The 21,168-nt window shown below is 49.6% G+C and overlaps 8 protein-coding genes, besides 1 other annotated feature; 4 read left to right on the top strand and 4 right to left on the bottom strand.

The window, feature by feature from the left end:
* Nucleotides 1–350: 350 nt before the first annotated feature.
* FFUJ_09448 (related to heterokaryon incompatibility protein (het-6OR allele)) lies at nucleotides 351–2,408 on the bottom strand (the record flags this gene model as incomplete). The annotated part of the gene is made up of 1 exon (XM_023568649.1): nucleotides 351–2,408. The coding sequence occupies one exon, from the start codon at nucleotides 2,406–2,408 to the stop codon at nucleotides 351–353; it is 2,058 nt and encodes a 685-aa protein (XP_023435812.1).
* An 808-nt stretch (nucleotides 2,409–3,216) lies between these two features.
* Nucleotides 3,217–4,308, top strand: FFUJ_09449 (glycerate/formate dehydrogenase-like protein; the record flags this gene model as incomplete). XM_023568648.1 has 2 exons in its annotated part: nucleotides 3,217–3,327; nucleotides 3,400–4,308. The coding sequence occupies 2 exons, from the start codon at nucleotides 3,217–3,219 to the stop codon at nucleotides 4,306–4,308; spliced, it is 1,020 nt and encodes a 339-aa protein (XP_023435811.1).
* A 491-nt stretch (nucleotides 4,309–4,799) lies between these two features.
* FFUJ_09450 (uncharacterized protein) lies at nucleotides 4,800–6,995 on the top strand (the record flags this gene model as incomplete). XM_023568647.1 has 2 exons in its annotated part: nucleotides 4,800–4,837; nucleotides 4,895–6,995. 2 exons carry the CDS (start codon nucleotides 4,800–4,802, stop codon nucleotides 6,993–6,995), a joined length of 2,139 nt encoding a protein of 712 aa, XP_023435810.1.
* Nucleotides 6,996–7,240: 245 nt separating this feature from the next.
* Nucleotides 7,241–7,312, top strand: a tRNA (tRNA-Gln).
* Nucleotides 7,313–7,365: 53 nt separating this feature from the next.
* On the bottom strand, nucleotides 7,366–8,855 carry FFUJ_09451 (related to Type 2C Protein Phosphatase; the record flags this gene model as incomplete). XM_023568646.1 has 2 exons in its annotated part: nucleotides 7,366–8,341; nucleotides 8,392–8,855. 2 exons carry the CDS (start codon nucleotides 8,853–8,855, stop codon nucleotides 7,366–7,368), a joined length of 1,440 nt encoding a protein of 479 aa, XP_023435809.1.
* A 528-nt stretch (nucleotides 8,856–9,383) lies between these two features.
* FFUJ_09452 (related to mating protein SSF1) lies at nucleotides 9,384–10,797 on the bottom strand (the record flags this gene model as incomplete). XM_023568645.1 has 2 exons in its annotated part: nucleotides 9,384–10,316; nucleotides 10,366–10,797. 2 exons carry the CDS (start codon nucleotides 10,795–10,797, stop codon nucleotides 9,384–9,386), a joined length of 1,365 nt encoding a protein of 454 aa, XP_023435808.1.
* A 219-nt stretch (nucleotides 10,798–11,016) lies between these two features.
* FFUJ_09453 (probable DEAD box protein (putative RNA helicase)) lies at nucleotides 11,017–12,520 on the top strand (the record flags this gene model as incomplete). XM_023568644.1 has 2 exons in its annotated part: nucleotides 11,017–11,211; nucleotides 11,261–12,520. The coding sequence occupies 2 exons, from the start codon at nucleotides 11,017–11,019 to the stop codon at nucleotides 12,518–12,520; spliced, it is 1,455 nt and encodes a 484-aa protein (XP_023435807.1).
* A 956-nt stretch (nucleotides 12,521–13,476) lies between these two features.
* FFUJ_09454 (uncharacterized protein) lies at nucleotides 13,477–14,535 on the top strand (the record flags this gene model as incomplete). XM_023568643.1 has 5 exons in its annotated part: nucleotides 13,477–13,560; nucleotides 13,604–14,031; nucleotides 14,077–14,177; nucleotides 14,226–14,378; nucleotides 14,429–14,535. 5 exons carry the CDS (start codon nucleotides 13,477–13,479, stop codon nucleotides 14,533–14,535), a joined length of 873 nt encoding a protein of 290 aa, XP_023435806.1.
* A 327-nt stretch (nucleotides 14,536–14,862) lies between these two features.
* On the bottom strand, nucleotides 14,863–21,076 carry FFUJ_09455 (related to transcriptional corepressor HIR3; the record flags this gene model as incomplete). XM_023568642.1 has 3 exons in its annotated part: nucleotides 14,863–16,777; nucleotides 16,826–20,859; nucleotides 20,912–21,076. The coding sequence occupies 3 exons, from the start codon at nucleotides 21,074–21,076 to the stop codon at nucleotides 14,863–14,865; spliced, it is 6,114 nt and encodes a 2,037-aa protein (XP_023435805.1).
* Between the last annotated feature and the right edge of the window lie 92 nt (nucleotides 21,077–21,168).

Raw genomic sequence — 21,168 nt, 5'->3', positions numbered from 1 at the left:
AGTGGGTGCCCCATTACGTAGCACCTTGTTGACTTGGGTTTGTTCATGTGAATTCTGGTCTAAGCTCGTTGCGATTTAATTAATAAATATCAAGAACTGGCGTTTGTCTCTGAGTGATCTAAGCCTTAAGTTATTTGATGCTCAAGTGCTCCCCCCCTTATCATCCATTATGAAGCTAAAGAAGTCAGTGGCTGTATCTAAACGCTAGTGTAATACAATAGCTAGTTTGGCCTTGCAGGGCAATTCGTGTCCAAGGCCTAATGATGGTGTGCTCAGGGGTCCAGTCCACGCGTACTGCCAGTACTGTATTGTAGAACATTCTGCAATCTGGGCTTTCTGTCTGTCTTGCATCACCGTATCTCTATCACTTTCATTTCTTTTGCGCGGGCCGGTTCCGCGACTTGTTGCATCGTTCTGCAAGGCCAGCAGTCCCCGACGTGCACAAAGTGATTGTCCTCTTTCCGTACCAATGAAAGCTGCCAATATCCTGGAAGTAGAACCACTTGGTCGCCTATCTCTGCCACTCGCGGAAGTAGAACAAACTCGCCGCTGTCTGTAAGACCGATCGCTGGCTCTAGCTTGAGGCAAGCACTGATATCTGGCTGCACTTGTTGATTGTCCATGTCGTCCCAGAAAGACTCTTTGTCTCTTATCTGAGAAATGAGCTCTCGGTAGATCTTGCTGGTGCTTTCGTTTCTCTTCCGGTTTTCTGGTGGTTGTTCGCTGTCTTGGTACATGATGTTTTCGGGCAACTTGTCAAGAATGCCTTGTGCAAATTCTTCGGCCTTCTGGGCTGCATCGGCCTCGTACCTCCCGTCATCATGGATCGGTACTTGGCAAATTAACGAGAGGTACTGGAGCATCCGAACCATTCGAGTGGCCGCAGGTGTTTCCCATATATTTACTTGACCATCGTCGGCCCCGAACGCTCGGGCGAGTGCCCAAAGTGGATGAGGGTCTTCTGTGTTCCCCATAGGCCGGTGTATCATTCTGAAAATAGCAGAGACAAAGCTCAACCAGCTATCGCACGATTCCTCCAACGCTGGACTTGCATCGATGATAGTGTGAAAGAAGACTGCAGAACAGGTCAAACTATCCCCACGAATACTCGTTGGTTCAAGGCTATTCCACTCCTCCGGGCAATGGTAGTTTGGCTCCTCGTAGCCTCTGAATAAGAAATGGGCCACCGTGTTTCCCTTGAATGTCTCGGGGAAATTATATACCCAGGACGGCAATTCATACTGTTGGTTCTTCCCTTGCTTTGCGAGACCTGCTCCTGAAAGAAAGCAAAGCGGCCAACCTTTCGCCGACTTTTGCGACTTCAATATCTCCGCGCATACCTCACTGTACACGGAGGCAACAGTCGTCTTGCTAGTATAGTCAGGCTCAATGTAAAGAGTCGTTAACCCTAGTAAGGCGTAGACATGGTCCTTTGGGTCTTTGGCGCGATACATTCCGCCCACGAGAAGAAAGCTCCGCATCGATCGAATGATAGATTCATCGGCTTTTGCAGCCTCGTAGACACACACCCGTGCCCACTCGACTTGTCTCAACGTCAAAAACCTCTGCCAATATATGTACCAGAAGTATTGGTCGGCCTCGTCCGTCTCTGGTCCACTTGCCATTTCCTTGATGATGTCAATGCAGGATTGAGCATCCAGCAGGAGTTTCAAATCAATAGACAGAAGCTGATGGATCACGACGACGCGCCTCGAGAGAACCAGTTCCTGGAAAACCCAAGCTCGCTCCCAGTACTTCAATTTCAACATTCTGTACATGGCCTGGTCTGCGTCCGCGAATTCCTGGGACTTCACCGGGTAGTTTTCATCCAACAACGGATGCCGCAAGAGCCATCCCAATTCCTGTATATGTTTTTCTTCGATGGTAGCATCTATGTCGATGAGTGAACTAACGAGACCGTGCTCTGCAGCTGATTTGGCAAGCGTTTCACAAGCCTTAAAAGCGAGACGGATATCCGACTGTGTAGCTTCTATATTGAGACAGGAAAACACAACTTCCGCGGCAGGATATATCAACTTCATCAGCTGCACTTGATGGCCCTTTTCGAGATCATCGTCTTGGTTGATGCAGAGTGCGTCTGCCCAAAGTCGACATGATCTAGGGTCTCTTTCAGGAAATGCATTGGCCCAGTGATAAGGTGCATATTCCAGTGCATTTGCAAGACTTGGGGTGATGAATTGCTCCACGCCATTGACAGTGATTGGTTCTGTTTTTCCTTTATCGCCCCAAAGATATGATATCGCGCTGAACTTAGTAGCTTCGTCGAGTGATATGGTAGTAAGGTTGTAGACAATTTTTGGTTTGGCAGAGAGAATCTCGACAAGGCGGATATGTCGTCGTGATCGATCCAGAGGTGCATAGAGTCGGGGATCTTTGCTGGTAGACATTTTCATTCTACTAAATGAGAACGAAGATTCAAGTGAAAGTGAAAGTGACCACAGACGTGGGTATTTATCAGCTGGGCTGTGAGATAGCAGGTCAAGAGGGAGGGAGTTGACCCCTCATGAGGCTGACTTGGTGTCTTACCTGGGAATGGGCTGTGAAGGTGAAGTGTGAAAGCCACTCTAAAGAAGTCAAGATCCGAGAGGAAAGCCCATGATGACTAGAAATTCATAAGGAACTTGAGGGTGCACAGGCAAACTAAAGAAGCTTCTAATTGTTTTGTCTCACCTACCATAGTCTATATTTTTGCTTCATTTGAGGCATGTACTCTGATTGATACGTAGAATAAATCTCGGATCGTTAGGTCCACCCCCGGTATCTCTACTGCTATCCAAATCTGTTCCTGTCGTCGAACTCGTATACTTGTATGAAGCTTGAGTAGCTATTCGACCAATAATCAAAGGTTCAGATAGTTCATTTTAGGCTTTAAAAAAGGCTGACGGTTATAACTTGACCCGCATATACGCTTAGGACAGTTGAAGCGCTTATTTTCTATAAGTCCTCGTCAGCTTCGTGTGTCTCTTGCACTTTTGGTGTAAAATGGCTATCATTCGTAATCTGCAACATGGATCGGCATCTATTCTGAATGCCGGATATATCTCCACTTCAGCCTCAAATTCAACAACCTCGTGACTCTTAATTTGTACACTCAGTGCTCGCAGGTTATATCCGTCAAGAATTTTGATAGCCGTGTAAACTTCATTTTTTGGAATAGTTCTTACAAATTCTACCAGTTTAAGAATCCTTACCATCATGGGATCAGGAATCGACTCAGAGAGAAAACCCCGCGTCGTCGCCCTCGGAAAACCCGAATTCATCAGTGATGAGTACATCGAAGACTTCAAGAAAGATTTTGATTATGAGGTTAGTCAAAATAATCCTCTCAATACTTCTACCTGCTCAAATTCGCCCCGGAGGCTAATCAGTTGAGCTCAGGTCCTTGATGCTAGTAACCTCCAAGACGCCTTAGAGAAGCTCCCTCTCATGCTCCAGCAACACGGCCCAATCGACGCCTTCATCGTCAGAATGGGCAGAGCTCCTTATCGCCCCTTCCAAGATATCTTCAAACTTCTCGCTCCTCACTGCAAGATCATTGCCTCGGCAGCAGCCGGCTACGACGATTTCAATGTCGATTGGTTAACTCGAGAGGGGATTTGGCTCTGCAACAGCGTTGATGCCGTCGCTGAAGCTACCGCTGATATGGCTCTCTTTCTTATCTTAGCTGTTGTGAGAGACACATACCGCGGTGAGCTCTCAGTGCGCGAAGGGAGCTGGAGAGGTCCTGTTGTTCCCAGTAGAGATCCTTTAGGCATGACACTCGGGATCATAGGCATGGGCGCCATCGGGAAGTATCTTGCCAAGCGAGCTGTTGCTTTCAACATGCGGATCAAGTACTACAATCGTCGACAGTTGAGCGCTGAAGAAGAAGCAACGTACAGCGCTACGTACTGCCCATCGTTGCATGACTTACTCTCCCAGTCGGATGTCGTCTCAGTCAACTGTCCTCTGAACAAGGAAACAGAGAATCTTATCTCGACTAAAGAATTTTCAGCAATGAAAGACGGTGCTTTCATCGTTAATACTGCACGGGGAGCTATCATCGATGAACGTGCCCTTATTGAGGCCTTGGAGAGTGGCAAGATTACACGTGCTGGACTAGATGTCTTTTTGAACGAGCCTGATGTGAACGATTACTTCAGAACAAGTGATAAAGTCGTCGTTCAGCCTCATGCTGGTGGTCTGACAGATGTAGCTTTCCAGAGAGGGGAGCGAGAGGCTTTCGAGAACATCAAGGCTTTTTTCAAGACCGGATCGCCCATAACGCCTGTCAATAATCCTAAGTAGAACGTTTCGAGATTAAATACTGCATGGAACAGCCAGGTCTCTTGCACCATTACATCAAATGATCGTTATTGATAGAGGCCCAGTGAATTCTATCATAGTAGGAAAACTCTAGGAACAGGGTTATATTAAGAGCGGAAGTTCTCGGTGTCTGAGACTAAGTTTCATTTCTACCACGTTAAGACAGAAATGGTAAAAGATATGCAGATGCGAGTATATGCATCGGCTCGCTTGCCAAGTGATGAGTGACGTATGGTTTCACGGCTCATCCACTGATCCCAGTACGGCTCTGAGTTGATTGGTGTATGTGAGAGGTTGAAAGCTGCATGTTTCGCTGAGCCTCTGAGGCTGGGGCCTTGTCAGCAATGTCGATCTTGAACTATTTTGATTCCAGGCAGTAGCATTAAATATGCTTAAATCCAAGTTCCAAGGCTGTCCCCGTCCCTAAATCTCCGATACTCAATCAGGCTTGATAGAGTATTGATTGAGTAAATATGGCTGAGTACCAAGCACAGCGCACCGAGTCCACGAGGTATTACCTAACCTAACCTCTCTGCTATCTCAGTCCTCCGGTTCTAACTTTTCATAGAGGAGGTCAAAATGAGTCGATTGAAGCTCAAGATACAAATCCAACAGAGGCTCAATGCAGCTCTCGCCAAAGCTTACTTGACCCAGACCTCGCTCCCAAGAATTCGGCCGAGCAAGCATACCCTTCACGACGACGCTTCACTCTATGGCAGAGCATCGGACTCCTTAGCTTTCTCTCCCTTGTACTTGGGACGACTCTTACACTTGCCTCATGCGGTGTCCTCGTATATCTCTGGCGTGGTGCTGATCTGGCGCATGATCGCAATGAGCCTCAGTTCTGGAAGACCATAGTCACAACCGGCTGGGCCGCCCGAGTCGCCACCATATGCTCTGCAATCATACGCACCTCTATCGCAGTCCAGGCCAGTGTCGTTGCAGCCGCACTTTCGGCGATTATTCTCGAGACTACAGGCGTTCGCTTCAATGACGTTCCAATCCTATCCTCTGAGAGAGCTTCAAAGTCGGGTTTCATCAACATCTGTCCAGCAGTCCTCAGGCAAACTACAAGAAATCCCTTGAGCATCTTGTACTCTCTCATTATTATCCTGGGCTTGACTATCATGGCGGTTTCGACATTTATCTCTACCATTCTTCTCTCTGACTTTACTACAGCAAAGGTGGCCTCCCCGGGCGTGACGCATGAACATGCCATCGCCTCCAAACACCCTGCCGATTGGCGATTCAACTACAAGGGCCCTACGTACTGGGGATCTAAGCCATCTGCGCAATGGCGCTTCGCAGAGCAACGAATTGGGGAATCCGAGTACGGTGATACCGGCGATATTTATCGTGCCATGCTGCCATTTTCGGAAGCGGCCTCGAGAACATCGCTTGAGTCTTACGATGGACCTGCTTTGGTTGCCAACATTCGTACCATTTGTCGCGCGCCTCCGTTGCAGAACTCGAGTATTTCCGCCCACGGGATGATTAGCCCGCACTTCGGAGATGCAAAAGATAGTGTGTCCGCGGTTCTAAATACGACAGGTCCATCTCAGTGTATGCTGTATTGTCGAGATAGAGGCGAGCTGACAGGCTGGCCTGTGTCGCTTTGCGATTACTCTGGCTCTTTCATGCCCCAACCCAAGCTTCCAATAGATCCTAAGACAGAAAGAAAACACAGCTTCCAGCAAATGCTCGTCGTCAATGCGACAACCAATATTGCTGCAGAAGGGTTTAGAGATACCAATGGAGGTCCCCCGCCCAAACGTCTACGGAATCTGACTTATGAGATGGGGGATGTATGGACCAAAGCATACGATACCAATGGGGATCATGTCCTAAGTGCTACGTTCTGTTTCGTCAACACATACCCTGCGCAGATATACAAAGTCAGTATGTCTGGGCGTCAAACCACTACGGAACCCAGTCTCAATGCCGACAAGATTGACAGCGTTCGTCTTCAACTTGGTAACGGGGAAGATTTCGCAAAGCGCGAGATTCTTGAACTCGATATCGGACGGCGCCTGAACGTCAGTTCTCGTCTTGTAGACTTTGTGGAGGGCGTTCCGATGGAAGACGGACCGACCCACGATCCATACTACAGGACTCTGGGGCTCGAACATCCATCAATGTCCAATACGACTTGGGGCATGATGTCGCCAGCACAAGAAGTCGAGCAAGGATGGTCAGCGAACCTGGCGCATATCTCGCTCTTCCAGAGCATTATACAGGAAACCGAAGATCCTGCCACGGCGGTTCAAGGTCTGATGACTCGGCTGTATCAGATGGTCTATTACAACTGGCTGGAAGAATATGATCTCAAATACCCTGTGAACACTATCCATACGGAAGATAGACTTATACCGACTAGATGGGCTGGGCTTATTATTGTTCTTGTACTTATTGCGGTACATCTTGGACTCGTTTTCACAACGATTATTCTCTTTGTGCTAAAGACCAAGGCTTCGGCGCTTGGGAACACCTGGCATAGTCTTGCGCAGACAGCGCAGATGACTGACGGCACCACCGGGGCTGATATGATGTTGGATGGTGAGGTACAGAAGTGGGCTAAGGCAACTGGAAGAGACAACGACGTCTGTGGTATCAAGAAGTCGGACGAGGATGGCAAGTTTGAGGTTCAATTCTTGAGGAAGAAGAGCTGAAGGTTCCATGTGTAATTGGCAGCGTTGAATGGTAATTCTTTGAGAGATCGAGACACGGCCAGAAGTCACCACCTGAACCTCAAAACATATGCCAACACCTCTATTACAAGCCTACGGCTCGAGTCTACAATGAAGCAAACAAGAGAAACCGAAGTGCCTTGAACATTATACAATTGATCGAGTCGAAGGCGAGCGGAGCGGAATCTGAGAGCACTCTGCAATGCCGCTGCTACCCGAAGATCTAAGGTTTCATGGTCTAACGGTTATGACTGCGGATTCTGATTCCGCCAGCGAGGGTTCGACTCCCTCTGAGACCTTTCTTTTTGACCTCTACACTACCCACAGTGAGAACAATCACTCACGACATACTCTAGTTCTTCTCGTAAGGATCCTTGAAGAAGATCACCTGCACAGTCATGTCATCCCTCACATTCCGGCTCATGGGCGGATACGTCGTCATCGCTCCCAGAAACAGTCCCCGTCTTGATCCTCCGAGAGCATTCTTGACCAAGCAAACAGCCGCGTTGTCCAGATCCTCAATGACCTGATGCTCTGGCGTGGCTACCCATCCGTCTTCCAATCTTCCCTCAAACTTGGTCTCCTTGAAGGGTTCGGGCTTGCCGTTCTTCCTGGCGACTAGCCAGCGCGACACGCACGACACGGCGTCCTCGTTGCTCATCATATCCCAAAGACCGTCGGACGCGAGAATTACGAAGTCTTCCGTCTGGATCTTTCTTGTTGTTACTTCCGGTCGGGCTGTCATGTAAGGCGGCGTCTTGGCACTTGGTCGCGGTGCAGTACCGTAGAAATCGTGCTTAACTTTGCGAATGAGTTCTTCTGGCCATTTCCACCTGTGATCGCCAAACGCTCTTGTGATTGCCATTCCAAAGAGTCGACCGGACTCAGGGTTAATCATGTCCTTGATCTCTCCAGGGTGCTCCTTGTCGAGCCTTTCAACCTCGTCCTGGTTGAAGCCAGTTTGGTCTTTGCTCAGAACATCTACTTCGTATTTGATTGTGTTGGGAGACCACATGCCGCGAACAGCACGGGAGTCGCCTGCGACAGCGGTGCGTAAAGTGGAGGTCCTGGGCTCGTACATTGTTAGGAGGGCACAAGATCCAGCTATAGCGGGTGCGACGGCGATGATGACAGAAGCAGAGCCTTGGTCTTGGCCTGATTCGAGCGCTTCTTGTGCTTGGTTGAAGATACGATCGTCAAGACGGACGAATGCCTTCTTGATTGCATCGTCTACTAGCTCATTTGAGCTGGTGGGTGTGATGTTTGACAAAGCATTCGACACGTATGGGACAAGAGCAGCTCTCAACACTTTAGATGTTGCCCATCCTCTTTCGCTTGTGTTAGCATCGCTCACACCCAATGCTTCCAGGTCACTCACGCATGTCCATCGTAAACTCCAGCATACAGGGTGTTTGTTCCGCCGACGCCCTTGGCTATCTTGAGGTCCCATTCATCCTCCATCGGATTATTGCTGCCAAGACGAGCAAAGTCCACTCTTCCTTTGACACCTCCGTTTCCGTCGAAGACAAAAGTGTGAGCATCTTCACGCAGCTTGGCATCTGCGTCCTCCATGATGAGCTCCTTGACAGGTGAATTGGTCGGGATTTGATTCTCCGAGGAGAACTCCTTCAGGTTGGGGACTTCATTTGTTAAAGTTTTCGCCGCGCCTTTACCGCTGAAGAGATAAACACCAGTGCCAGTGCCAATAACTGCTGCGGATGCCCAGACATAACGAGCGTTGCTGGACGTCGATGTCTGCGTTGATGAGAAGCGTACACCGACCGGTGCTCGCTTGAGCGATGGACCGAAAGTCCTTAGAGTTCTTGACGGTATGCGAAACATGTTTTCTGATGTAGTTGACGATGTGTTGAACGGTGAGGCGCGTGATGAGACTCTTCGTGGAACACAGTTGGCACGACAACTCGACCCTGGTCTTTGGGCGAAAGTGAGGCTGTAGTGGGCAGATATTGCTGTCTCTAATTCCCGAAGATAGGAATGAAGTCAGGATATCCGGTAAATAAACTGACGAATTTGATGATGAAATGTTGGAAGTTGAAGAGCGAATACCTTGTCCTTTGCAAATGGTTCACATGGCGTTTCTGGCCTCATGCTTACCCTAAACCAGTCATGCAAGGGCGATGGCCGCGCTTTCACGTTTCAAGTTCAATGTGAGATGCGACAGCACAAGGTGGGTACGACACCATCTGTGGGATCATGGGCAGCTCTAGGATGCACAACGGTTTGGCAAACTTCACAAAAACACGAGACATCATGTAATCACAAAGAATCACAAAGGTATTCATTGCCCAATCCATTATACACAACGCCAAACCAAAGCATGCAATCCTCAACTTTCTAACCGTCTCCCACTCAGCTATTGGCAATCTCCTCCTGCTCATCCTCCCACTCTCCATCCTCCTCCATCTTTTCATTGACCTTGAACTCGGCATCACCTGCCAGGCCCTCACTGTCAAACTCATCCACATCCATATCACTATCGTACTCATACTCAAACTCGTCCTCTTTGTCGTCGTCCTTCTTGCCGTCTTTGGCCTTGGCCGCCTTCTTGCGCTCGACGTTGGCCTTTTGCTCCTTCTTTCGTGCCTCCTTTTCTTGGTGGCGCTTCTCCCATCGCTTCTCGAGCTCCTTGATCTCTTCCTTGCTCTTGTGGACGTACTCGTGCCACATGACCTTGCCGTCGGCGAGACCTTCTTCGACCTTGGTTAGGCGGAGGCGCATTCGGGGTCCGAGTTCGACGAGCTTGACGGCGCGGCGTTCAACGTTCTCCTCTTCCGCCTCGGGCTCAGCTTCGTTCTGGGCGGCTGCTTGTCGAGCCTTTGCAGACAAGACCTTTCGGGTTGTAGAGTCCAGGATCTCAACCTCAGCATCCGTATCCACCTCACTGCCGCTAGTCGCATCTGTCATGTATCCATCACCGTTCTCGCCTCCGATCAAGAAATCGGCTACATCCTCAAGTTTACCCAGATTAGGCATCTTGCCCTTCCGGCTTGTCTTTGTAGTGACGAATTGCTCAGCAGCATTCAGTCTCCGTAAAGGTTTAGACACTGTGGTGGATTTTGTTGTGATGGCATAGTGCCGGAAGTTAATGATGAATGTACCATCGTCTTCCTCCGATTGCTCGCGGTTCAGCAGCAGGACTCGTCGAATCGACTTGAGCGGTGTAGCTTGGGGGTTGATGGGAGGGAAGAGGGATTGGAAGACGGTCGTGGCAAGCGATTCAAGGTGCTTAGGAACTTTCGACTTGCTAGTCGAGTCTGGGCGGGTAAAGTTGTTCATGACCAGCTATAGATGGTTAGCAAAGGCATGTCAACAACAATTGACGATTTCTTACCAGAGGAGGAGTGATAAATTCCTTGCCGCCACCCTTGGGATGCTTCTGAGCTCTTTGAACATCCTTGCACAGCGAGTACTTCTCCACGCGAAAGTTCATCGTAGGTCCTCGAGGCGTCAAGGCCATTCGCAAATTGGTGTTCCCGCTCTCCGATCTCGAAAACAGCATCAAGTGAGTAACACCCAAAGGACCACACATTGAAGCGTAATCCTTTAGTCTATTTCCACGCCTCTCCTTCAATCGAGCCGCAGTACCAGGCTCCATGACCTTTCGCACATCGGCCGCAAGCTGGCTAACGCTGGAACCGACTTCACCAGCGCCAATTCGAATGACCATGCTCTTGGGATCCTTCGCGGATGCATGGCCGGCAGAGTCAACATCGGGATTGCTGGCGCCCAAGTGGGTTCTCTTCTTTGTTCGTTTGCGCGCCATTGTGAAGAAATTTGTTTGTTTCGAGGGTACTTGTCGAAAAGTTGCTTTGGAGCTGCTCTCTGTCGCAAATGGCAGAAAAGAAAAAAAGTTTGGCGGGGACTGCGATAAGATTAGCGCACGTGCGATAAGCCATCCCCACTAAAGTTTATGTGAAGTCTTGACAAAAGATGATCTTTTTTTTGGAGTTGGGAACTCTCTTCTACTTACACATCGTCCATCATGTTCGGCGCAAAACGAAGAAAAGTTGCGCACGATGCGCCCAAGAAGAAGAAACAGGTCGTTGCGGAGAAACCCCCTCGAGCTGAGCCTGAATCTTCTCAGGAGGAGCAATCTGAGGAAGAGTCCGCTACTCTAGAGGAGCCTTCTGCTGAGGAGGCAGTTGAGGATGCCCCCAAGAAAACCTTCAAGGATCTCGTATGTCTTGATAACTACTAATTGACTTTCTGTGTCTAACAACTGTCAGGGCATCGTCGACGCACTCTGCGAAGCTTGCGAAAAGCTAAACTACAAGCACCCCACACCCATCCAAGAAAAGTCCATCCCCGTCGCTCTCGAAGGCCGTGACATTATCGGTCTCGCCGAAACAGGCAGTGGAAAGACAGCTGCCTTTGCTCTTCCCGTCCTCCAGGCTCTTCTCGACAAGCCCCAGCCTCTATTCGGTCTCGTCCTCGCCCCGACTCGTGAATTGGCAACCCAGATCGGCCAAGCCTTCGAAGCTCTCGGATCGCTCATTTCCCTACGATGCGCTGTGATTGTCGGTGGTCTGGACATGGTCCCCCAGGCCATTGCCCTCGGAAAGAAGCCTCATATCATTGTTGCGACACCTGGTCGTCTTGTGGATCATCTTGAAAAGACAAAGGGCTTTTCGCTGCGAACGCTCAAGTACTTGATCATGGACGAGGCTGATCGACTTCTGGATATGGACTTCGGACCTAGTATCGACAAGATTCTCAAGTTCATTCCCCGCGAGCGACGCACATACCTGTTCTCTGCGACAATTAGCTCCAAGATTGAGAGTCTGCAGCGTGCCAGTTTGAGAGATCCTGTTCGTGTGAGCATCAGCTCCAACAAGTACCAGACCGTCTCGACTCTGCTCCAGCACTACATCTTCATTCCTCATGTTCGCAAGGACGTTTATCTTATCTACCTGATCAACGAGCATGTTGGAAAGTCCACGATTATCTTCACTCGAACAGTCTGGGAGACACAGCGCATTTCCATCCTACTAAGGACCCTTGGATTCGGCGCCATTCCTCTGCACGGTCAACTCTCTCAAACTTCCCGTCTAGGCGCCCTCAACAAATTCCGCTCCGGCACGCGAGATATTCTCGTTGCTACTGATGTCGCCGCCCGTGGTCTGGATATCCCCTCGGTTGATGTTGTTCTCAACTACGATCTCCCCCAGGACTCCAAGACGTACATTCACAGAGTCGGACGAACAGCCCGAGCTGGAAAGTCTGGTATCGCCATCAGCGTGGTGACGCAGTACGACGTCGAGATCTTCACTCGAATCGAGGCTGCCCTCGGCAAGAAGCTCTCAGAGTATCCCACCGAGAAGGAGGAGGTCTTCACTTTCCAGACCCGTGTCGAGGAAGCTCAACGCCACGCCAGAGTCGAGATGAAGTCCTTCACTGAAGAGAGAGGAAAGAAGGGCAGCACATTGAAAGGACGCAAGAAGGGCGGCAAGCGGGGGAGAGACGACATGGACAAGGAGGAGGGTTAAAAGCTGGTGCCTGGACTGGAGTTTTGGCAGTTCGGCGTTGTTTAGGTCGGGGGGAAAGTGTCAAAGTCGAAGGATTCTTCGATGCTTGCTTCAGTGTTTCAATGTCTATCTTGGCCAGGAGGTGTGGATTACTCAGTTGTAACCTGGAGTGGCTGTAGGTTGCTCAAGATTATACGATGAGTGCGCCAACGGAGGATCCTCTAATTTAAATGACGAGTTAACTCATTTACTTACTATCACTAAAGATATTTGGTGTTTCAAAGTTGCACTCAGCTCTCCCACTTTAATCACAGTTCATCAGCCCAGCCTGCCAAGCCCGCTTACATTCTCCTTGTCAAAGCTTTAAAGATCAAGAGTCCAACTCGATCAAGCCCGATTGAATGGACTGACTGGACTTTACGCAACCTCTCCTTAACTTCAGCCCTTACTCATAAACTACGTCGATTCTGACTGTAACTTCTCACTCTTCAGCCTTATGAACTTTCCCAAAAAATCATCTTGTCCTTCCCCAGCCAAGCAGAGTCTGAAACAACCCCGTCCCAGTAAAGCGGCCGCTCTACGCAGGGATCACGAAGATCTTGACAAGTTTCAACGCTCGTGCTTTAACCCCGAATGGCTTCGCGCAGGCCCCGGGGTTACAAAAATGCGAGAATCGGTTTGGTGACCGCGATTCTCATGTTTTCTGATACCCCCCAGGCAGGTCAGCATTTGTTTCGCCAACGCCAGACTCCATCTCTTATCCCTGTTGTTTTAAAGGCGGCCGCTCCCAGAAGTTGCACCATCTTGAGATGAAAGGAGTTTTGGTGCAATTGTTGCGTGTAGCAAATTTGTATATATATAAGTTGATGAAATGTAGGATGGGGAATGCTTTTGATCTGTAGTTCCATTCGTTATAGGTGTATTGATTACACTGTCCATTCTTTCATTGATCTTGATATCGTCACATTCTTTACATCATGTATACTTCTACTCTTCTTCTCACTCTCGTCGCTTCGGCGAATGCTCATATTGCTTCTTGGAACAAGGGCATGTACTGCAAAGTAAAGCTCCTCTACAACTCATCATCCTATGCTGACTCTTTAGGGCGGCAATGACTCTTCTGTCGACAACGCCAACACCAACCTCGCCGTGAACCCTCTCTACGATCTCCCCAAGTCCAAATGGTGGATGCAAGCCGACCGCGGTTGTGATGCCGTGCCCCCTCCCAAGGGCGAGTTCCTCGAGCTTCCAGCCGGTAAATCCTTCATGACCGAACTTGCCAACAACCGTGCCTTCACGACGCTCTCTTACAAGGGAGAGTTGACTACGGAATGGCAGGATGGCAAGAACCGCTCTATGCCTTGGCGAGGTCCTGAGGGTGGCTGTCTCATGGACGGTGGTGATGGCTCGGGTGGAGAGTTGCACACCAAGAACATTGAGTCAACTGGTGGAACAGCCTGGGCTATCTCGTACGAGAGCGATATCAGCAAGGTCACCATGGATAACCTTGTTGTTTTCTCTGTGCGATACTAGTAAGACTCCAGTCTAAGACTCACGGTCCTAAATTGACGAAACAGTTCTCCTTTCTTTCGCGAGACTTGGTACGACGTCCCAGCCGATATGCCTGCATGCCCTGAGGAAGGCTGCTACTGCGCGTGGCTTTGGATCCCCGATGGCTGTGAGTCACTCCTCTCGTATACGAAAACATAACTGACGCCATGGAAAGGTGGCCAGCCAAACATGTACATGCAGAACCATCGCTGCAAGGTCACTGGAAGTACTTCCACCAAGAAGCTCGGCAAGCCTAAGCCTCCTGTCTACTGCCGAGACAACCCTACCAAGTGTGTCCCTGGACCCAAGCAGATGATGGCATGGAACCGTAAGTTTATCTTTGTCGATTTGTGGCTGTCGGTGACTAATATCGTGCAGAGGCTGAAGGCAACAACGTCAACCCCCCTAATGGCAAAACTCCTACTTACAACCAGCGAATGGGTTTCATGGATGGCGCTCAGGACGATATCTTCGTTCAGAAATAGTTTGAGCAGAGCATCGAGCACTGTACGAGTATGGATCAAGTCCTTCCGGAAGGACTGGCTTTCTCTTCTATTATCCATATGGTCTGAACCTAGGAATTAAATTGTCTTCTTCGTCATAACATCGTCTAGTCTCATCCAAGTGTTAGCAAGATCAAAAGTGTGTAACGGCATCCTTTCAGTCATAATCGTGACAATAACGAATCGTTTCTTCGCCACTTCTAAGTGTGATAATGATACAGCGAATAGTTAGCCCAATCCCAGCCTCTATCTATGAAGATACCCAGTAGAACTGCCCTGAAACGCCAATTCGCCGTCCACAAAACATAATCACCACGCTTCAGCCCTTACGGAATCGTCCGCGTCCCAATCCTCTCGTCGTTCATCGCCGTCAACCTCGTCTTCTTCCTCTTCACCATCCACCAACTCTGTATCCTCGTTGCCCAGAGTCTCTTCGCCATCCTCACGACTCTCGTCGTGTTCCTCTTCTTCCTCGGCCACCTCCTCAGCCTCTTCTTCACCATCGCTCTCTTCAGCTTCGTCGTCTCCCTCACTTTCACTATCAGCGTCTTCGCCACTGGACTCGTCGTTATGCCGTCTGAGATTAGGGAAGATAAGCCCAGGAGGCACCTCCTCATCGTAGTCCTCGGGGACATCGCTGAGGTCACTCTCATCATCGGCTGAATCATGAATGCTGCCTTCCTCGCTCTCAGCCTTATCTTCGGCGTGCTCTTCGCCGTTGTCTTCATCCGCGCCATCTTCATGGTCCTCGTCATGCTCTTCCTCATGGTCTTCGTGATCCTCTTCGTGTTCTTCTTCATGCTCATCTCCAGCATCCTTCATATCAATATCAACGTCGTGACCAGCTTCTCGCCGAATCTGTGCATCAGCTTCCTCATCGCTGCCCGCATCGCTTGCATGCTGAATAGGCGTGTGGCTACCACGCTTACCGCTCGAGACACTGCCAACTCTGCTCTTACTTGACTTGGGCGCCTCCAGAGCTCGGACGACTGCTTGCTCAGCCTTGCGCAAGACATCAGGTCGTCTGACGCCAAGCTTTCGTGCCCGTGGTGCAGCCTCATGCTTCTCTGTCTCCATGGGAGTTGCTGTGCCTGTGATGCTCTCCTGTCCATTGGGCGCATTGAGAATATTTGCGAGCGAGCTGGTGGCTTTTGCCTCTGCTTGCGCTGCTTCGAGCTGGGCCGCAACCTCTTTAGCATGGTGTCGCTCCTCCACGACCTTGCTAGGGTCTGGGCCAGGCAGTGTCTTGGCTATCTCAGAGTAGATCCTGGAGTAGCAATCATTGAGAAGATCATCAATGGGTGCCACTTTCGTAAGATTAGCATTGAGCTTCTTCAACTCGATGGTTTCCTTCATGCAGTTGAACAATGGAATGTCAGCACCGTCGCTTGCAGCCCAGTCTGCGATTCTCTCTCCAATAACCTCGAACTCCTCGCTGGAAAGAGACTTGAACACGTCGTCCGAGACTGGTGACACATGGTAACCTTCTCGCAAGAGCTTGAGGTAAGCCATGCAGCAAGACTGCCATAAATCGGTGAAGTGGTAATAGTCTGCACCCTTCTTCCGAAGGCGTCTCAGAAGTTGCTCCAGATTATTGCGATCTGACATGATGACCAACAGCTTGGTCATGAAGCGGACGTATTGCTCTGTGTAAACGTGATGCCGACCGGGTCGCTCCGCATCGCACTTCCAGACGTTCATAACCATCGTTTTAGTGACCATACTATCCCGAAGAATACCGAAAGCAGCCTTTGCTTCTACTAATCTGTCGCTGCCCTGTGCCTCGTTGGCCTCATCGAACAGGATTCTGGCGTGCCTAATGATGATGCGATGCTGCCAATTAGACTTATCCTTGTCTCTGAGCTTGGTGAGATTGCGAATGATATACTCCTCCCAATCCTCAGGCTCTGTGAAGGATGCAAAGTGGTCATCAGGGTTGACAGCTAGGCCAAATGGCTGCTCAGCTAAGATCGCAGCAGCCTCTTTAGATGATAAGTCTCCTCGAATCACCAGCTTGTGTAAGATGGAAACTATCTTGTAATGTGGCTCGAGGATAGGATCGCTGTTCCTACCCCGTCGAGCATTGTGCGCTACCGTGACTGCTTTCTGAAGTGTATGAATCAGTAGTTCAATGCTGATCTTGGACTTTATGTCCTTGACGTCGAGTTGGTCATCAGAGGTCTGGTACATCTTCCAATAGCACTTGGAGAGCATGTACGGGTTCCTGCCACTGTTAGACTCGGCATACACCTACGTGGGGGCTTCGACTTACTTCCAATCGGTTGGTTTTCGTTGCATTGCCATCCTGAACAGCTTGGCTGCGAATTTCCAGACTTTGTACTCATTCATTTGCGGGTGCAAAATCTTCTTGAAGGTTCCAGCTCCCATATCCTCGATAAAGTACCTTTCTTGATCAGAGTGATGGAACGGTTCCATAGCGAATGGCTCACGGCTCGAGGCATACATTCGCATAGCAAATTTGTGATACAGGTCATGCAAAGGGTCTCCATCATGCGTTTCAACTTCCACGTTACGGGAGTGTGAAAGCGCGAGGGTATAGCAATGGATAGCATTTCGCTGGAACTTAACCAACTCAGGTCGGTCCTTATTCATCTTGTCAGCAGTCCAAAGAACCGATTCGTCCAATTCGTAGTCAAAGCATTCGGCCAACCGGAACCAGGCATCCCACCTGTCTGCAGTGAACTGAAGTTGGAGTCTCAAGAAAGTCGCACCAATACGCAAATCGTCGGTTGCGCCAGGGGTCTGTCTACGGTTCAAGTCAACACCCTTGAATTTGGTGAGAGCCATCATGCCGAGCAAAAAGAACCAGCCATGAGTCGCGAGGATGGTCTCCGGCGTGTTAACAGACACAGCGTCGACTGAGACTTCCCCAGTAAGGGCTCGGTACAGGCGCAGTGGGTGTATAGGCCTCTTCAAGTACTCGGTAAAGTTGCGGAGATTGTGGTACATCTGAGACGTCGACTTTGCTTGGCCAAGAGTCTGCTGCATGTGGTCAATTGTTGTCTTGAGATCTGACTTGAGAAGATCTTTCATCGGCATGCGGTTCGCGAGAATAGTAACCCTCTCCACGAGTTGCATGGTCTGTCGCTTCTCAAGCTTCTCGGGAGGACAGGCGTGATCCTGAACTTCCCAAACGCCTGCCCCAAGTTTGAGGCCATGTAAATCGTAGAGCACTTGTCCAAGATAGTCTTCCCAGTTCTCAATGTTCTTGAGCTTGAGAAGTTCGACGCGCATGACCTTGAGGAAGATTTTGTTAGAGGCTTTGCAGAACTTGCGAATGCCAATAACCTGGTGGATGGCGGCGAGGAAGTCGGCCAGGTCCTTTTCGGGCCCGATTATACAATTGTCCTCATTGATGCCAGCCTTGAACATGGTGTATTGGAGGCACCATGCACGAATCTGCATCTCCTTCAACCTGTTCTTGAGTGATTGGAGGGCTGCCTTTGAAGCAGCATTGCCAGGTCGTTCTGTCTTAAGGCCAATGCGGACCTCATCTTCGCAGAGGCTCGACACGTGCAGTAAACAGTTGACCTTGGCGAGCGCGGCAGTGGTGGATTTGATGTGAGCGTCGTCAATGATCTCGAAAGCCGTGTTATCATTGAGCGCAGAATACAGTGCACTTATAAGGAGCTCATCAAGTGATTTCAGAGTGCGCATAAAGAGCAACTTCCTGGAGTCGGCCGGAGTGTTGGCATATGTTTCGCTTTCCAGATCTGATACAATCAACTCAATGCTCTTCAGATAACCAGAGAATTGCTTGGTAGGATAACCAATAGCGTGGTAAGCGGTTCCCAAACGTGACCACAGAAACAACCTAAGCTCTGTGCTACTGTTGTGAAGAAATTTCCACAAATCTTGCAGGCTCTGACTTGCACAGTCCGAGAGCGACTTCTTTTGTTTGTCGCTTGAGCTTGAGCTTGAATCATCGTCTTCAGTACATGGACTCTCGGGTTCTGTCTCCTGATCGGGAACGCAGACTGAAGAAGGGTTGAGAACAGGCTCTAGCGTCTCAATGACAGAGACTGGATCCTCCATGTTGTCCTGGAATAATCCGAGGAAAAAGTCCATTGTAGTGAGCTTGGAGATTTCGCGATCCGCGGCTTGTGGGGAGATCGTCGGCATGACCACGTTGTTTGGCAGTGAAATGGTTGGAATATTCTCATCTGTCAGGTGATCCCGTAGAGATGTCCACATGAGAAGGATGTGTTCGCGCACAGGACGCTCAGAATGTGAAGACACAAGAACTGAGGTCCATAAGAAACGTGCTGAGAGTTCATCATTTGAAGGGCGATCGAGTGCCTGGATGTAAGCAGAAGCAACATTAAGCCACCGGCCGAGTCGATATTTGGTCTTCATACGAGTTGCATAATCCACAACGCTGTTGGGATTGGTGATGAGCTCGTATACGTCGATATGAAGTTCATAGATCATAGGGACGATGGTTTCGAGCTCGGCCAGCTTCTCGGGTGAGCCAGCAGCCAACTCAATCTTCTCATTGATCCTTTGATGCAATGCTGCGTCCGAATGATTGAGCATCTGGACTACAGATAACTTCATCTTGTCGGACCACTTGGTTGTTGCATAGCTCTGGCTAACAGCTCTGACCCATTCATATGCGACATCGTCAATGGTCATCCACGATCGAGATTCTCCGATCTTGGTGGCAAACGACCTTAAGCCCTGGGTCTCATTGAAAGTCGGCGTTGAGTTCTGGTCTTGCGAACTTGTCTTCGCATGCTCCAAGAAAGATGATGGACCGAGAGGGGCTTGTTCATTCTTGTGCAAAAACACCTTGGCGACCTCCTCGCGAAAGTCAACAATAGCACTGCTCAGATCCCCTGCGGCCAGATTTGCAATCTTGCCTGGCCGGTCTTCAACAGCACACGAATCAATGAGTTCAGTGATGAAATCGAAGGTCGACTTGTCGTCCACGCCCAGATTTTCCAGGACGCTCTTGGTCATTTGGAATAGGTTTTGGTCAGCGCCTTGATAAGGCTGTAATTGATTAGCAATTAATGTGCTGGGATCAGTTGAATCCTCAGCTTGTAGTGTTTCTCTTCGTCGAACTCGTTTACTGCGTTTCTCGGTCGCATTCTCTTCTTCCGCGCCGTCTGGCAGTCCCGCTGCAGATTGCGATCGTTTTCTTGTTGATACTCCATTGGCTTCTTTTCTGGTTTGGTCAGCAGCCTTTTGGCTGTCTTCGGTGGCCTCAGATGCCGCTTTTTGATCCTTGGGTTCTGCTTCAGGGCTACTCTTCTCAGACGATTCCGCTGGCTGGATCGGCCTTCCTATCGCGACTTGAATTTCTGAACTGATGCTTTCAGAATCGTTCGAGGGTGTTTCCACGACAGCCTCGTCCACGCTGCTTTCCAAAATTTCATCAAATATGTCAAATACCTCGGTATAATTCGTAAGACGATTTATGATTTCATCACCAAGACTTGCCCACGACAACACTGTCTTAGGATCGCTGCGGCTGGCATTCTCGGCATCTCTCATTTCCGTGTCTTCTGCAGTCTGATCCTGAGTAATGGGGTCTTTGGGTGGTATTAATGACTTAGTCGGGTCGGGTAGAAAGGGAATAGGATCAAGGTGGCGCTTGAGAAGAGCAGGCATTTTCTTCTTAAGCCAGGGAGCCATTATCGGATGCGATAGAGCCATGTCGTCGCCAAGAAGCTGCAGATGGTCTTTCAACTGCTCACCTGCCATGCCTTCTGCTAAAGAGGGAGGGTCAACTTCCACAACAGCAGGGTCGTCATCCAACTCAATCGCAGCCTCAAGACAATACCTCTTGATACGGTGGCTATTCATGGCGCCAGCGAAACGAGCAGCCCTTCTCCAGAGCTCTGGATCGGACGGGTCCTGGTCCAAAGCAGCCATCCATCTATCCAAAACTTGGTTTGCGTGGTCGTCATGGTACTTCAGTCGGGTCTTTTCCTTGAATGCCGGATTTGAGGTTGACTCGTCCTTGTACTTGTCGACAAAGAACTGGCCGTAGTTTTTGTACGATAAATAGAGCGCTTGAGAAAGACTGGCAGCGACACCATCTGCCCCTCCGGCATCGACATCTAATCCTCCATCTGTGAGGGAATGATCCAAGTTGGACACATCTGGTTGACCGTCTGCATGTCGCTCTGCTCGTTCGTAGTCGGTTTTGGCTTCTCGGTATTTGAAGATCTCGGATTCGAATAGCTCGTTGTATGCGTTTTCGGCAGCTTCGCGCGATCGGGGTCCTTGTGCATGGAGTTTCAAGGCATTTTGGAACCTTTTTAGAGCTTCGTCGACCTGAAATAGGTCAGAAATTGTTCGCGATTGCTTCGTTAGCTGTCAATCTCACATGGATCTCCTTTGTGGTATCGATTTGTTCGTCGATATTGTCCTCGGGCTCGAGGTTGATTGCTTGGAATGCCGGCTTTAATATTTCATTAGCAAACGTCCTCTCCCAAATCTGGGTATCATACCATATTGGCGGTCGCAATACTTCTAGAGCAACAGCCGACATTCGTGTGTGCGATAGAGTATCTATCCTAACAAGTTGGCTATTTTGATGGGAGTTTGGGGTCAATTGGGTATGCTTAGCGGATGTCCACCTCA

Source organism: Fusarium fujikuroi, chromosome FFUJ_chr09 (assembly GCF_900079805.1).
Source record: "Fusarium fujikuroi IMI 58289 draft genome, chromosome FFUJ_chr09".
Lineage (NCBI taxonomy): Eukaryota > Fungi > Ascomycota > Sordariomycetes > Hypocreales > Nectriaceae > Fusarium > Fusarium fujikuroi.
Note: the sequence above shows the minus strand (reverse complement) of the source record. Positions and strands in the feature narration are given on the sequence as shown.